The sequence below is a fragment of the Ramularia collo-cygni genome (assembly GCF_900074925.1).
Source record: "Ramularia collo-cygni strain URUG2 genome assembly, contig: RCC_scaffold09, whole genome shotgun sequence".
NCBI lineage: Eukaryota > Fungi > Ascomycota > Dothideomycetes > Mycosphaerellales > Mycosphaerellaceae > Ramularia > Ramularia collo-cygni.
In genome coordinates, this window is record NW_019716263.1 from 99,135 (window position 1) to 114,454 (window position 15,320).

At 50.9% G+C, this 15,320-nt stretch overlaps 5 protein-coding genes; 1 reads left to right on the forward strand and 4 right to left on the reverse strand.

Moving 5' to 3' along the window:
* Positions 1 to 856: 856 nt before the first annotated feature.
* On the reverse strand, positions 857 to 3,508 carry RCC_06119 (uncharacterized protein; the record flags this gene model as incomplete). Its single annotated transcript, XM_023771382.1, has 1 exon — positions 857 to 3,508. One exon carries the CDS (start codon positions 3,506 to 3,508, stop codon positions 857 to 859), a length of 2,652 nt encoding a protein of 883 aa, XP_023627150.1.
* Positions 3,509 to 4,596: 1,088 nt separating this feature from the next.
* On the reverse strand, positions 4,597 to 5,151 carry RCC_06120 (uncharacterized protein; the record flags this gene model as incomplete). The annotated part of the gene is made up of 1 exon (XM_023771383.1): positions 4,597 to 5,151. One exon carries the CDS (start codon positions 5,149 to 5,151, stop codon positions 4,597 to 4,599), a length of 555 nt encoding a protein of 184 aa, XP_023627151.1.
* Positions 5,152 to 6,139: 988 nt separating this feature from the next.
* RCC_06121 (uncharacterized protein) lies at positions 6,140 to 6,709 on the reverse strand (the record flags this gene model as incomplete). Its single annotated transcript, XM_023771384.1, has 1 exon — positions 6,140 to 6,709. The coding sequence occupies one exon, from the start codon at positions 6,707 to 6,709 to the stop codon at positions 6,140 to 6,142; it is 570 nt and encodes a 189-aa protein (XP_023627152.1).
* Positions 6,710 to 9,735: 3,026 nt separating this feature from the next.
* RCC_06122 (related to mitochondrial import receptor subunit tom-20) lies at positions 9,736 to 10,341 on the reverse strand (the record flags this gene model as incomplete). XM_023771385.1 has 2 exons in its annotated part: positions 9,736 to 9,837; positions 9,910 to 10,341. The coding sequence occupies 2 exons, from the start codon at positions 10,339 to 10,341 to the stop codon at positions 9,736 to 9,738; spliced, it is 534 nt and encodes a 177-aa protein (XP_023627153.1).
* Positions 10,342 to 12,450: 2,109 nt separating this feature from the next.
* Positions 12,451 to 14,757, forward strand: RCC_06123 (related to EXO84 protein, component of non-clathrin vesicle coat; the record flags this gene model as incomplete). Its single annotated transcript, XM_023771386.1, has 1 exon — positions 12,451 to 14,757. The coding sequence occupies one exon, from the start codon at positions 12,451 to 12,453 to the stop codon at positions 14,755 to 14,757; it is 2,307 nt and encodes a 768-aa protein (XP_023627154.1).
* Between the last annotated feature and the right edge of the window lie 563 nt (positions 14,758 to 15,320).

The window sequence follows — 15,320 nt, forward strand, 5'->3', positions numbered from 1 at the left end:
ACAGCACTTTTTCTCCGTTCAGTTTAGCATATTCGAGCATTACGCGCGAGCATGTATTTGAGGGGGGGATTGAAAAGCCTGTATATATTACTGTGGTGTAAGTCGTCGAGGCGTCCTAATGATCATCTCTTTTGTTCTATTCATCTCTTTGGATTGTCCTCTCTTATCAATCTCATACTTTGTGGAAAGAGCTGGAACGATGTGGTGATTGTTGTGCCAGTAGATGATTGCGGACCAGGCTGCTGGTCAGACGAGCATGACATGGAGGAACCTTCTTCAACACATCACAAGGGAGTTTTCATAGGCCGTCTGCTCTATGATTGTGAACTTAACGCCGTTGTGATGGCGAATCTCATCACCTGAGGAGGAGATGGCAGAGTCAAGCTGTGATGCTCTCCTGTCCAGCGGGGAGTTCTGGACCATCGATCACATGAAGCCTCTCACGAAACGAACGATGGAAACGGAGAGAGAGAGAGATTGTTCAAACAGCCACCCAAATGTATTGCTATCCTATCTAATGCTCATTTTCCAGCCAACTCCAAACTCCAAAATCCCAATGAAAAATCCCAGGCCAAGACTCCAAAACTCCCAAGCTCCCAACTCCTGATCCCGAACTCCAAACTCCATAGCAAAAACAATCAAATGCAGCAATTCACGTCTCTTCCAATATTCCCTGATCAAGTAAGAATGCTTCCCATAGACTAACGTGCGCTCTCAGCTAAAATATCACAAACTCAAACGGACGGTGCTGTTGCAGAAGGAGGAGTGTTGGTACAAGGTGCAAAGGAAAATGAATAGTGCAGTCGCTGTGGGGAAAAGATATGAATGTTAAGGATGAGTGACCGCGGTTACACCTCTACAAGAAGTAAAAGGTGTCCTTCAACGCCTTGTGAACAGGCTTGATGCCATAGAGGAGTTTTGGCTGCACCGTCGTCTCAGCAGCCTTGGCTCTAGCAGCTTTCGCAGCCTTCTTCTCAGCCGGAGTCAGCTTCTTCACAACATTCGTGTCCTTTTTGCTGGGGACAAGCTCGTAAATATGCAGACGGCTGTGCTTGGAGGCAGCATGAGCAAGTCGCAGAATGGCGGGAGCTGCATACGTGCTGAGAGCTTGCACTTCATACCGATGCTTTTCGGAACCATCACGAGACTGCTGCTCTGTCTCGAAGGCGGWGAAGACATATGTCTCGATTGAAGGAATGTGGCTCGTTGGCTGGAGAGCGACAGGGAGCTTGTTGGTGTCGGGGAGTTTGATGTTGTAGGCTTGGCTAGCCAGGATGTCTGTGTGATCGCGCATGCATTGGAGGTAGGTGGAGTTGCGCGAGAGTCCTGCGTTCTTGTCGTTTTTGAGGATGATTCGCTGCTCTTTCTTCGCCATGAGGATTCTGTGCTCTGGTTCGATGGATGTCAAAGCAAAGTAAGGCGTGTAGTCGGAGTCAATCTGCTTTCCAGGCGATGGCTTTTGTTGAAGGCCAGTGTGCAGAACATCGAGAACTTCCTTTGACTTTCCACCAAGGCCTGAGATGACGATCGTAGACTTGAAGTCACGATGGAGAGAATGATCCTTCTTGATAGAAGACAGAATTTCAGCCGCAATGCCCTTCGTACCGCCGGCACAGAACACGTTGTTGGTGACTCGGACAGATCCGTTGTGCTTGATCGAGACGATGTCAACCAAGTAGTTGTTGTTGGGGAGATCATGCACATGAATGCCAATTGTGCGGTCTTCGGTCGTCTTCTTGAATTCGCTTCCGAAAGGATCTTCTTGAGCAGGAATCAAAGCCTTGCCAAACATCTCCCGAACCATTCCACCGGTGAATTTCACCATTGCCACCTTTTCGATCGGGTGGTAGCGGCGAGTGGCTTGTCGACCGTCAACGATACAGCACTGCATACCATAGTTGAGATGGCATTCGGTCTGAATCTTCTCAATGTCGCTGTTTGAAAAGCCAGGTGGGGTGACAACAACGAGCACAGATCTGCTGTTGGCGGCATACTTGTTGTGGAAGCCCAAAACGCCGCCAAGAGTCTGATGTGTAGCATCCAAATTGATGGATTCCTTGACAGCATCAGCCAAGCGATTGCCATAGCGATTGCCGACTTCTTCCTTGAGAGCGTCCATGACACTATCGTTGACAGCTTTGGTTGTCTTGCCATCAGATGTGGATGACAGGTTGACGAAGAAGAGCTTGAAGCCACCAACATTCCTTGTGGGGAAAATGTCGAAAACTTTATGTCTGGGTGGATGGTCTGCCGGGACAAGAGATTGAGGCTGAAAGTATTCATCAGGCAGAGTGAGTGGTAGTTTGCCGCTGAAGATCTGCTCCTTTCCATCGCCACCAACAATCCTGCAAAGCTCAGCTGGACAATAGTCGGGCTTCTCCAAGCTACCAATGTTGACAAGAAGCATGTCAGGATATCTCAGAGCTGAAGAAGAGATTCCTAGCCCCTTGAAGTAGTCCGAAGACTGATGGCTTCCAAAGCTGGTGATATGTGACTGTACGCTGGGCTGGTTTGGACGACTGGCAATAGTGACTTTGACTCCTCTGAGAGCAGCTGAGAGGCGTTTGATGGTACTCTCGTCGGATTTGCTGGCAATATCGCTGCCAAAGAACTCGATCAAAAATTCGGACAACAGGATGTTTTCCTGGAAGATGTGTGCGGTGCAAGGCTCCACCAAAACACTACCACGTCCAGTGTCGTCGTAGATGACCTTGCCCTGAACTCCTTCCAACTTCTGCAGTCCATCAGGGTACTTATCTGATGTGACAAACACTCGGTTGCCACGAATGATAGGGCTGCAGCGAGGGTCGAGCTTCTTCAACTTCATGGCGATCAACTGAGACGTGTAATGATCAATCGACTCTTGAAGATTCTGTTGAGCTTGCTGAGCTTCGATAGAGTCCGAAGGAAGGCTGACCATGGCCGGGAGATCATTGAGATTCACCTCTTTGTGGTCGCAATAGACGGCGAACTGTCCAATCTCCGCCTCTGATGGAATCGAGATTCCCGAGCCAGTCTGCTTGATCTTCTCCTTCAAGGAAAGGCTGTTGCCAGTAAGCCCGTACACCTGAGGTTTGCCAAAGGTGATGAACTTGCGATTGTCTTTGGTACCACCCTTGGCACTGCCAGATGTCAAGACCGTGTAGTCGGAGGCAGATTTTGGGTCTTGCATCTTCGCATCGTGCATCTTGACCACAAAAAAGACATCCTCGACTTTGCCGCCGGGTGTGTTTGCTGGGCGAACGGGAGACCGTGTGACACGAAGGTGATGGTTGCCATCAGGCATTGAGCCTGGCGGAAACTCCAACATGGTTGTAGAACTGGTGTCAGAGATGTCCGTCTTAACAACAGCTTGCATGATGAGAGGCGCATTCACTTTTGTCAATTCGGCCTTCTTAGTATCCGCGACGCGGATCATGTACTGGTGGAAAGTCTGATTGGTGCTGTCCAGCGGAATGGTGCTCTTTTTGTGGAGAAAGGCGCTCTTTTTCTGAAGAAAGTCGTCCATCACTGCAGCGGTTGGCTTGAGTATCTCTTGGCTACCCAATCCTGAATTGTATCCTGAGTCTGAACCAGTCATCCTGTGAAGATCTGTTTTCGAGTTTCAGGAAAGTATTTCTTGTTGATTTGAACGAAGTGTGAAGAAGTGTGGGAAGTGTGGAAAGGTAGTTGTGGTAAGCAATGGCAAGTCTGAACGAATTGAGAAGGCTTGGGGAAAAGAAGAGGCTGACGAAGGCCGTGGACGAGATACTTAAGTATGGTATCTGAGAGCAAAATGAAGGTTTGTGTTTCCGGTCGTGAGTAGGTTCCAGAAGTCTTATTCACAGAGTGGGTGTTTGTCTGCTCTGGATAGGCTTGAAAGCTTTGATAAGATTTCTCAAAGGGAGGTAGTTTGATCGCGACGTTGGTAGAACTCGCTGGAGGTGTGTTGAGACGAGGACAACGAAGTTTTGACTGATATTCATTACAGAGCGTTTCCATGATCGTATGACAGCTCCGCCGTCAAAGCAGAGTGTATTATTGCCAAAGCGAAACATCGTAGATAAACTTTGGTAGATGCTCGAAGACTGTGCCAGAAGACAACTGAACGATATCGAGAGCTTCTCGGCGACAGGAAACCACTGGGTCAAACAGCCAAAGCTTGATTTTCGAATCTGACTTTTGATGATGTGGGAACAAAGTAGCGAGGAATCCGTCGACGAGGCAGTAGCACTTGTTCCCAGACGATCTTGGCCGATATCTATCCTTCATCAGAGGTCGCACAGAGATACGACGAGTATGTGTGGAAGTAAACAGCGTTTCGGTGGATCTTTCTGTTTTTGCCAGTGTCACACTCGGCTTGAATACTCCTAGCCATTCGCCGCAAACCTGGATGGTGAGTCAAACTGCCATGGCCGCTGATGACAAGTCTCYATTCTTTCGTACCCTCTGGCCGTCTCGACTCGACGCCGTGATCGATTCGTGCTCCCTGCCATGATAACTTGTGCTGCTTATGATCCGCGTACGATCTTCAACCCGTACGGTGTAACATGCTATGGCATCTGCGATCAATCAGCACGACTGAAAGAGATTGCAAAGCGCCCAACTTACCATTCGCTACGGCCTTCCCCCCGGAGAGGATCGTTCCTTCAAAAATACACCTTTGCTGTCGAACATGCGCCTGTCATCGCTTGCCACGCTCATATGTCCTACCACGACATCAAGGTGCTTCAAATTCTCGCCTGCGTAATCCTCGAGTGCTTCACACAATTCTAATTGTATCAAAGTTACGATAAACTGCTCGTATCCAGGAAGCAAATTCTGATACCACTTCTCTTGATGGATGTACGTGGCTTCGAGGTGTCTCATCAGTGGCAAGTGCTTTCGATCGATGCGACCAATCTTGAGGCCAGCGGGATGGAAGTCGTACTTGTTGACGATCCCGAAGATCTCGAATGTAGTGCGACCGTAGTATTTTTTCGCGAATTTGCCGCGGATCTTGCGATTTAGCTGGAGACCTACTGGTGACTTGTAGCCATTGGTCAGGACGACGGCGCATGGAATCTGAGCTTCGAGAAAAGTTTCGAGTATCATGTCCTGGATCTCCTGACACAATGACTGGATGCGATTGTCTAGCTCATCGCTCGCCTGCTTGCCGCTGCAATTTGCCATGTTGGGTAGTTGGAGAATGGATGGCGATGATGGCGACGAAAGTGATGCTGGTGTTTGTCGAGCAAAGACACTGCGCGCGTCTCGAAATGCGGAAAGCCCAAATCTTCGAGTAGTCCCCAAACGCTGCAGCGATTTTAACGGCCCACGGTGATGAAAGTGTTGAACAAAGACCACGAGTGAGGCGCGGCGATGYCAATAGTTCCAGATTTCGTCGGTGTTGTTGTAGTCGAAGTAATGACGACGAGCTTCAAAAGATGAGGTGGGCTTCTGAAGTTTGGTACCTTATCCCTCGAATCTCGGATCTACCCGAGACTGTCACATGCAAAACCGGACCGTCACATGAAAAAATCTTGAGCTCCTTCCTCGAGTAGATTAGTTACTTAAAAGGTCTTTGCTAGCAGTAGACCTCGGTATAAAGCACCGTAGAGCCAGCCAGCTAGTCTACGAGTGTCGCAGTGTGGACGATTGATCGCGGGGGATTCCGGCGGCAGACGATCTCGATTTCAAGGCTCGAGGACTGTGTACGTTACGGGTAGAAAGGGGAAAGAGTCGTCGATGAAGCAGTATTTGTCTTGTATGACAGATCTGCCCTAAGCATATCTTGAGCCCTCGCCCGCGGCTTTGGCACGGAGATGGGGTAGTATCCATGACAGCAGACACGAATTCAATAACATGTCTATTCTCATGAATGTCTTGCGAAACCGTGAGTGATTCGGAGGTCGGGTTCCAGCCACATCCACGCAGCCATAGCGCTCCCGCTAAGGTAAGATTTTCCGCAATGGGGCCTTCAAGCTTCCCACCTCAAAACCGTAGCCACCACAAGCTCGCTGGTCCAAGCATTCTTGCTCGTTAAATGCTCATCAGACCCTTGCTTGAATCGCTGATCCGCCCGGCGAAGTGCTTTTACAAATCTGCAGAAGGTTAATACGAGAACAATCGCGTTGCAGGTATCCAACTTACGTGGCGGCAGTCATCGCATCACTCGCGGTCACTCCTCGATCAACGTCCCGGCAGGGAATCTCACCATCTGTCCACCCAAAGTGGAAATCACGACCACTAGTTGAACTTGATCCATATTCCAACCTGCCAGGGGTCCAAGCCGTGAACTCCAGTGCTCGTGTATTGCCCGAGCCAAAATCTTGTGCTGGGCGAAATCGAAATTTAAACAAGGATGCCATTCACCGTCGTGTGCTATCTGGAGGTTCAGGATCATTCTCTGATGCTGAGCACTCCTTTCGTTCAGCCAACTGAGATGCTGTCTACGATAACCGCGACCCAATTTTAGTTCAAACGTGGTGTGGCCGTAATACCTCCGGGCGAATTTCTCGCGGATTTCGCGATTCAACTGCAGCGCAGTGGGTGGTTTGAGGGCACAGGTGATGCGAGCCGTATCCGGAATCTGGGCATCCAAGACACATTCGAAGATCATGTCCTGCAGCTCCTGACACAGAGACTGAATATGAGAGTCGAGTACTTCGCTTGCCTGGGCACTAGTGGTGGTTGCCATGTTGGAGGGTGGTGTGACTTCGCTTGCCTTGGCACTACTGGTGTGTGCCATGTTGAGGGGTGGTGTGAGGATGGCTGGAGGTGAAGCTGCCGCTTGATGTCTTTTGGACGTTGTTCCAGAACCTCCGAGAACCTCAAGTCTGGTAGCTTGGTGAATCTTGATGATGCAGAGATGCGCGGTTGATTGTACGCGAGAATAACGGTCCGGGGATGAGGTCGATACGTCAAGTTTACACGATGGCGATGACGGCGCGGCGGTGCTGGTGATTTGAGGTGTGGCGAGGTGTGTGGTGTCTGGAGTGGTGAGAGGATATCCAGAAGATGAAATTTGGCTTCCATTGCAGCACGACTTCACTTACCGACTGGTCACGTGCAGAACCTCGAGCCCTCCTCAACCATACTCCTTCTCTCCATATAGAACAATTGACGACGTCCACGTATCCAATCTCTCAGACAATACTTCAGGTAGCTCAGGAAGTACGCTGCCCTCGAGCGCGATCCCCTCTTCCCGGCCGATCCTACCTGACCGCGCCAAAACGCGCCCTCCCGCTCCTCGCCCGCCATCCCGCTCCCTTCCCACCGGCTCCTCCCCATTCGCCACGGCGCTCACCGGCAAAACCCTTCACACAGTATATACCCCCCAATAAATTTCCTTCCCCTCAGCAATGTCCCTACCTTCAAGGAGGAGCAAATAACAAATCCCCGTTAGGGGACGCGATGCTCCCAGCGCGGGCCTCCCCACACTTAGTGTGGGCGACGGTCCCCAACATTGACTATCCAGCCTCGCTGGGTCTGGGTGTTCGCGAGAATTTAATTCTCGTGTGCCTGAATTGGTTGGGATCAAGGGGGCATGCACAACACCGGGTGAAAGCAATACCGGTATTCCTGAGAAGGGCAGGGTTTGGGTCGTCGCAGACAAAGCCGGCATAGTCGGCTTTGGGCGTGTTCCTTAAAGTATTTGTCGTGCTGTCCCTCCCCGAGGGGAGGGACACTGCGGGGAATATCTTTTGCTGCGGTGGGAGGAGGATTTTTTTTTGACGCCTACACAGGCGGAGGATTGTAGCAAAGGCCTTTGTTATTGCTCGTCTGGCTGATATAACGTGCAGATTGACACGGATGGGAGGAGAGACATGAGGTCTTTCACACTACATAATATCGAGAACCTGAGATGTAGACGATGTCCCCCTACCTATACAAACGAAAGACATGCGAGTGCATGTAGATGTGTTTCATGCGACCGAGAATGAAAACAACCTAAGTGAGAGACCCTCCAAGAAGAGTCTTCCCATATTCCTCCTCGACAGAAGGGGGAGGAAATGCGCGGGATAAATGCGTCGAGAGATGGGAAGGGCTTCTCTGTCTCTCCCGTCGCCGTAGCCCAGAGTTAGAGGAACCCAAACGGTGAATTGGCGTGGTTGGGAGAGGGAGTCCATTTGACCCCTTTTTTCTCTCAGCCTTGGCATTGGATTGTTCGCCACCCAATGACCAGGTTCGAGTCCTGCTTTTCCCATCACTCAATCCAGATATGCGGTATTCCGCTGTTGAGTCTTTACGGCAACCTTAACCAATTGAATGCATCCTCCATCGCCCAAGTTGCTCTATTTAGACATGCGACCAACGTGCGGATCACTGCTTTTCTGTTTTCGGCTGGTGGTCAGTGCGGCGCTCCGTTGGCTCCTCACATCCAACAACTCCGCGGCATGATTACTGCTCTCGTCCATCACATGAAAGTGAACGATCCCAACTGGCTCCACCCTTCGAGCAGAAAGGTGGCAAAGCGAGCATGCATCCCGGCCTCCTCGTCGGCTAGCAGCAGTAACAACAACATCTCGCTTTGCTCGCTGCCGCCCAGATGGGTGCATTTTTGGTTGCCCGCAATGCTGATCGTCACTTGCTGAGCTCGCGCCTTGCTCTCACTGCGTCCGAGAGAAATCCGCCTGCAAGGTTTACGCGAGTGCTAGTGTTTGGTGTCGTGCTGGCTCTGGTGGAAAGTGCTCTCGCTGCTGGAAGGATGGCAAAACCTGCCCTCGGATCGAGTAAGAATCTGCTCCGCAACGAAATGCATAGTCCGTAATCACCGTAGACTACAAGACCTCTCTTGAGGCAGTCTCGGTCCTTCAAACCATTCTTTTCTCATCTCATTAGGCTTGAATGAGTTCTGAGGGAATACCAACTCCATAAAACCGACCAACCACAACAATTCCAAAGACAAGGGAAGGWGATTCCTCCGCGTAAGGCTCGGATGTCCACAGAGCCGGTCGAGCACAACCAGAGAAAACATCTCTCCTTCCGCATAGCTGACAAGGCGTGGATATTCATCTCAAGAAAGACCAACAGGCCCAAACGCATTCTCAATGAGAGAGCCAGTCTATCCGCCGATGGACATGGCTTGCCGCTCAMACTCATATCATGAGAAGTAAGATAGTCGACGCAGACAATTGATTCCACCTCCGGGAGATAGAGCCGCTTGCGTCTTTGATTGAAGAAATGTGATCCAACCTGGAAGTTTTCCTCCCATGAACATTCCGGTATGGAGTTGCTCCGCTCATTGAAGCTTTTTTTTTGTAAGAAAAAAAGCTCCTGGCAGAACGTGGATATCGTGCGTGACACCGTGGCAGTAATAACCAGATGTATCATTCGCTTTCGATTCGCGTAGGTAAATTGATTTACTCACACTTCGACCATTGGAAAGGCCGGTGAAGCTGAAAATGTTCTTCTGATTCCATAGCTGTACACTTGCTCTCACACATTTTTGTTATACACACACACACCATCGCTTCTTCCAAAGAGAGATGAGAGAACATCCGCCAAACCCACAGAAAGCACACGCTATGCATAATTCTTCCCGCTCTCCTTCTTCCTCTGAACAGGAGGCAGAGCGGAAGTCCTTTCTCATCGTACATTTTATCCGACCGTCATCTGAGACAGCATATGCTGCCCCATTTAAGAAAGATATTCCACATGCCACCGCACAGCAAGTCCTGCACCGAACGGTCCTCCATAAACTGGAATCGCATACCAATTTTGCTCCGCTCATCGCTCCCACAAAATTGTACTCTCCGGTCCTACTGGTGGAATCTACTCGACGGTAGCAGAACCAGCATCACTAGCGCTGGCAGAGCCCGTGACGGATATGCTGGGGTCGACGGCGATCATCTCGGCGAGGATGTCCAGGATGGGCTGTCGGAAAAGTCAGTATATACATTACAATCTCATCAAGCAATTCATCCTTGAATGCGTTGAAGAACATACCTTTGGTACCGTCTTGTCATAAATACTAATCAACTCCCTAGGCTGCGGGTAAACCTTCAACGCCTTGTAAAAGCACAACGCCGCCTCGACGGGATCCTCCCCACTCGCGCACATGCCCTCTCCCTTGGCCACCTGCTCCATGAAGTACGCCTCCGTGTCCTCGGGATCACGCGGGAAACCCTCCTCGTTGGCTTCGGCGACGACGGAGGTGATGCGCTCCTTTTGCGACCGCTCGGCGGCAATGGAAGCTTCCGTGTCGAGTTTCGCGACGCGCTTGTGTTGCTTTTTGAGGTATTTGCGGAATTCGGGGTCGCGGCGACGGCGGGAGTCGAAGTAGAGAGCGTATCCCAACCCGAGCACTGTCGTGATGGAGAGGAGGGAGATTGTGATTGTTGTGGCTGAGGGGCCTGAGGAGGGCGTCGTGCTGGCCATCTTTTTCGGGAATTATCGAGGAATTTGGCGATGGACGTGGGTTTGCTTCGCGCTTGAATGGAGAGTCGATGAATGGGGAGGGGGTTGTTGGATGGGGGGTGGAGTTGGGAGGTTTGATGGGATTGTTCGTTTAGAGATGCAAGTTGGGACATGTTTTTGAGACGTCCGTGCACGTGAGGTCATTTCTGCTTCGCGACTTCCCCGAACAACTCCCCCTCTCACATCACTCCGTATCAACCTTCCATTTCGAGTGTATCGGACAGCACAGCAATAGCATCACCACTGACCAACTTATCTGTCAGATGGGGATGGTATGGTTGAATGCACGAGGCCCAACCTGTCATTGACGTACAACTCCAAAGAGACCATGGGCAAGACTGGTCAGCTCCTCGACAACATATAGACTGGTAGAAATCGCACGCAACGCGACTTGATGGCCCTTGAAACTAGTCTAGGAGCTCTGAAAACCACACTCTGGAAGTCCTCGGAGGCCATTAACGCCATCTCTGTCGACGAAATGAGTGGAAAGGCGTAAATAAGACAGCTTTTTCGCGACGCAGACATTGTCGCGGAGCCATTTCGAGGAGTGCTTGAAGCTTCGCTCCAGGCCTGTGCGATTCAACCATCAGCACAGAAGCGACACCTATACGAATTTTTGAAGCATATATCAATGAATCCTTTGTACCATCTCGCCGCTTGCAACCAGACAGATACTTCTACCCGGAATCGAGTCTACGAGCTAGAAGGCCTGGGTAAGATTCTGGGCCAAGACGCTGGCCCAGCAAGTCAATGGGCCGGTGCTGTTCTGGCCCTTGGTTGGCAGTTGGAAGAATCATGACCTTCATTGACTTCAGCCGCTCCATGATTCATCTTCAGGGAATATGGTGTTGAAACTTCTACCAGTAATAACATCAATTGCGTGGCACTCTACACGGATACGATACCTTGCGAAGTTGAGCTCGCCTTACGAATGACAGAGAACTGTTCCCTACCTTTGAGAGGAATTTCATGGACATACTGCTCTTGATGTTGACATGGCGTTTTGTCAGTCTATCGTACTCGAAAATCTTGTGCGTCAAAATCAACACCGCGAATATCCGACAGATGGAGATCATTAGGAAAGAGCAAATACGACACCTATGACCCAATTGAAGAAGTCCCGTCATGGTGTGACAATACTGCCCATGTCTCAAAATGGCCAGTAGATGTCGGCTATTCCATGCATCTATCCGGATTCTAAGGCAGGCCATAGACGTCGCTTGCACGAGACTTCCTTTTGCTCCGGCTGCCAACAAAAAGCTTTCCTACCATCGGCGTTGAACGGGTGAAGTGCTTGCGTCTTAAGGATGAGGTTGGAGAAGCCTGGGCAAAGAAATCGTGTGCGAAGGATTATTCAACAGTCTTCGCCCAGCACTGAGATGCAGAGAAAGAGAGCCACACACACACATCTCTGAGTAGCTTAATGGAATTCTCAAGCAAGCTCTTCTACCCCCATACATGTCCCACTTGAAATACATATGAGAATTTCGCAACTTCACAAAGTCTCAGGCATCGTATACCGGTATAGTCTACAGAGATACTACATCTCTGAAGTCACGTTCAATGTTGACGCTACGATGATATACCACACCGCCTAGCAATGGATGGGGAAGCGAGGAGGCGGAGAATACATACTGAGCTTGCATTTCCAGAATTTTATCAAGTAGTACATGTATGTGTTTGTTTGTGGTCTTAACACACTGGTAGGTGCATKAAGATGATACATATATTGAACGCTTGCTCTTTCCCTTGAGGAGATTAGCTTTAGGAAGAATGTCTCGTCTCGTCTTCTCGCCATTGATAGAAAGCATGCTTTGAAGCGTCTTTTGCTCTAGTGTTGTCGAAGCTTCTGATCACCAGATGCAGTTATGTGAATCAGAAAGACGTTCATCTCGAATGTCAGAGAGGAAGGGAGTGGAGAAGGTGGTTTGAAGTGAAGTGAATGGAATTTCTCCACACTTGGGCTGAGTCAGCTGACGTGGAGAGCAGCTCAAGGGAGCTAGCTCCACGTCGTCTCGATATCCCCATGCAACATCACATTCATTAACAACATCCCCCACTCGCGACACCATGTCCGCAATCCCCAAATCGCTGCGGCGGAAAAAGACGCACGCCGTCTCGCGACCCAAGATCTCCGCGCCGCAAGCGATCAATCCCAACAATGACACGTCCTCRTCCACTCTCCGTCCTGATGCGCCGCGATCGAATTCCACCTGGACGGCCGCCAGCGCAGGCAGTGACTCCAATTCCCTCCATCCCTCGGAACGGAGGGAACGACCGCGATTGGATGGCGGGAACACCAGCGATCTGGTCAAGCGGAGATATAGTACGAGGTTCGTCGGGGGACAACCGATGCCGCCGCAAGATGGGAATGTTCCTGCGATGCCTGCAATGCCAGGACAATATGCTGCGAGTGCCAGATCAAGGGATGCTTCGAGGGATACGAGGCGAGAAGGGCGGAGTCCGGAGAGGAATGGAGGGGCTGGGGGTGGTGCTGGAGCGGGAGGAGGTGGTGGGCCGGGGAGGGTCAAGATTGATATTCGCGCTTTGAAGGATCCCCATCTCTCGGCGGAGAAGTATGTGCAAAGCGTGTTGTCGGATGCGTCGGAAGCGGAGATAGAAAGCTATCAGAATGACCTGTTGAGTATGAAGGCTGCTACGGATGCCGATCTCCAACACAATGTCTACCAAAACCGCACGCAATTCATCAAGATCAGTAAAGAGGCGGATAAATTGAAGAGTGAAATGCGGGGACTACGGACATTGATGGGCGAATTGACGAGTGCGTTGGGACATGCGACGAGTGCGGGCGGAGCGGGAATGACGGACGACAGCTCGGTGTTGAGTCTGGCAGAYCGAAAGCGGGCCAATCGGAGCAGCGTCGCCAATCTCGAGGCCATGTGGACTACGCACCTGCAGACGTTGTGGAAGCGGGTGGAGGGATCGCAGAAATATCTGCCCGCTTTGCCCGGCCGACATATCATCTTGGAATCGCAACGATGGGTGGAGTTGAATGCCGCGACTTGGAAAGCGAAGAGGAGGGTGGCAGTGGTGCTGTTGAATGACCATGTCCTCATTGCGACGGAGAAGAAGCGGGCGGTGGATGCCACTCCCACCAAGGGCAACAACAATCGACGGAGCATGTACATTACCACGCCGGAGAAAGGTCTGCCCGCCAATAACAACACCAACAATCAACCTCAAACAACCCTCGTCGCCGATCGATGTTGGCCGTTGTCTGAGGTTTCCCTGGCGGACATCAGCACACGGCACTCCACCATCATCAGCACCCCCAAATCCACTTCTGCCTCCTCATTAGAGAACGCCATTTCCCTCCGCGCGGGGAATGAATCCTTCACCTACGCCATTCAATCCGCCTCGGAGAAATCCTCCCTCCTCGTCGCCTTTCGCGCCGCCCAAGAATCCCAACGCAAACTTCTTGCTGCCGAACACGCCCGACGCGAGAAGAATTTCCAGGAAATCTCTCAACTTTCCGGGAGAGATCCTCGCCTTCTTAAACGAGCAGCTGCTGTCGCCGCCGCCGAAGCAAACGCCACCAATCCCTCGGGAGGAGGACGAGGCCTCTCCCGAAGCGCTTCCGTGTTGACGGATCATGAAGGTCGCCCGCAGAGTATCCGATGGGTGGAATCGCAAATCGACACTCTTGATATTGAAGTCGCCCTGCAAAACTTCGAATCTGCAGTGGAGAGGACGGAGAGTTTGAGGAAGATGGCACGAGGGATCCGAAGCAATCCCGCCGCGCAAGAAATCATCCTGGCGAAAGTCAACGAGCGAGCGGTGAAATTGGCGGGAATCATCGGGAGAGAGATTGGATTGAGGAGTGGTGCGAAAGAGGTCGTCAAGGAACGGGTGGAGTGGTTGTTGAGATTGGGGTTTGAAAGTCATGCGCAGACCACCTTTCTCACCTCCCGCACCGAAGTCTTGCGATCGAGACAACGCAGTCTGGGATTTGTGGGCGGAGGTGTACAAGGCTTCATCCGCGCTCTCAGCTTCGTCACGTTTGAGAGTATCCTGCAGACGATGCGGATTTTCGGCGCGAGTTTCCCTAGTTCGGCGGGGAGTGTAGGGGTGCGATGGGCTAAAGGACGGGTGGATGAATTTTTGGGATTGGTGGGGAGGCAGTTGAGTGTGGTGGAATCTGGAGGCGAGGTGTGGACGGGTTGTGTGGGGATTGTTGAAGAACAGGCGGCATGTTTGAGAGAGGTCGGGGTGGATTTTGGGGGGTTGGTTGGGAGGGGGTTGAGGGAGGGGGGTTTGGAGGGGAGTGGTGGTAGTAAGAGTGGTGGTGAGGAGGAAGTAGGGGAAATAAATGGTGGTGGTGGTGTGGGTGGGTTAGGATTGGGCGTTAGTACTTGATGAGGGGGATGAGAGGCGGACTGGGATAGAACGGGTTTAATGATTGATGATGTTATATTCTTCACAGCGAAACATTTTCCATAGCGAGCGAGGAGAAGGGAAGCCTAATACCAAATCAATCCGGATAAGAGCCCTCGACAAGCAATCAATGTATATCGAACTTGTAGAATTCGACTACCACTAGAAAGTGCTCTTAACTTTTCCTTCGTGAATAGCTGAGGACGGTAGGTGTTTCCTTCACACCTTAGTCGAATATGTATTATTCGCTAGACTTACTACCACTATTCCTAACAGCCATATTTAACAGATAGGTAGAAGAGACATTAGGGAAGAGAGTCGTACGCGAAGTAAAGTATTCTAAAGCATTCATATCCACCCGACCCTTGCTTCTTACTTGTATCGTTCCGAACTGCTGTCTCCTAATTTGATTAAGGCTCCCATCAATTCGCGATGAGTTAATGCTATGAGAGGCAAATTCCGCGCCTAATTTGACCAAGGAATTCAACTCTCGATTCTGAGCAATTTCATCCTGTAACATAACATCAACAAGAACAACAAAGAGC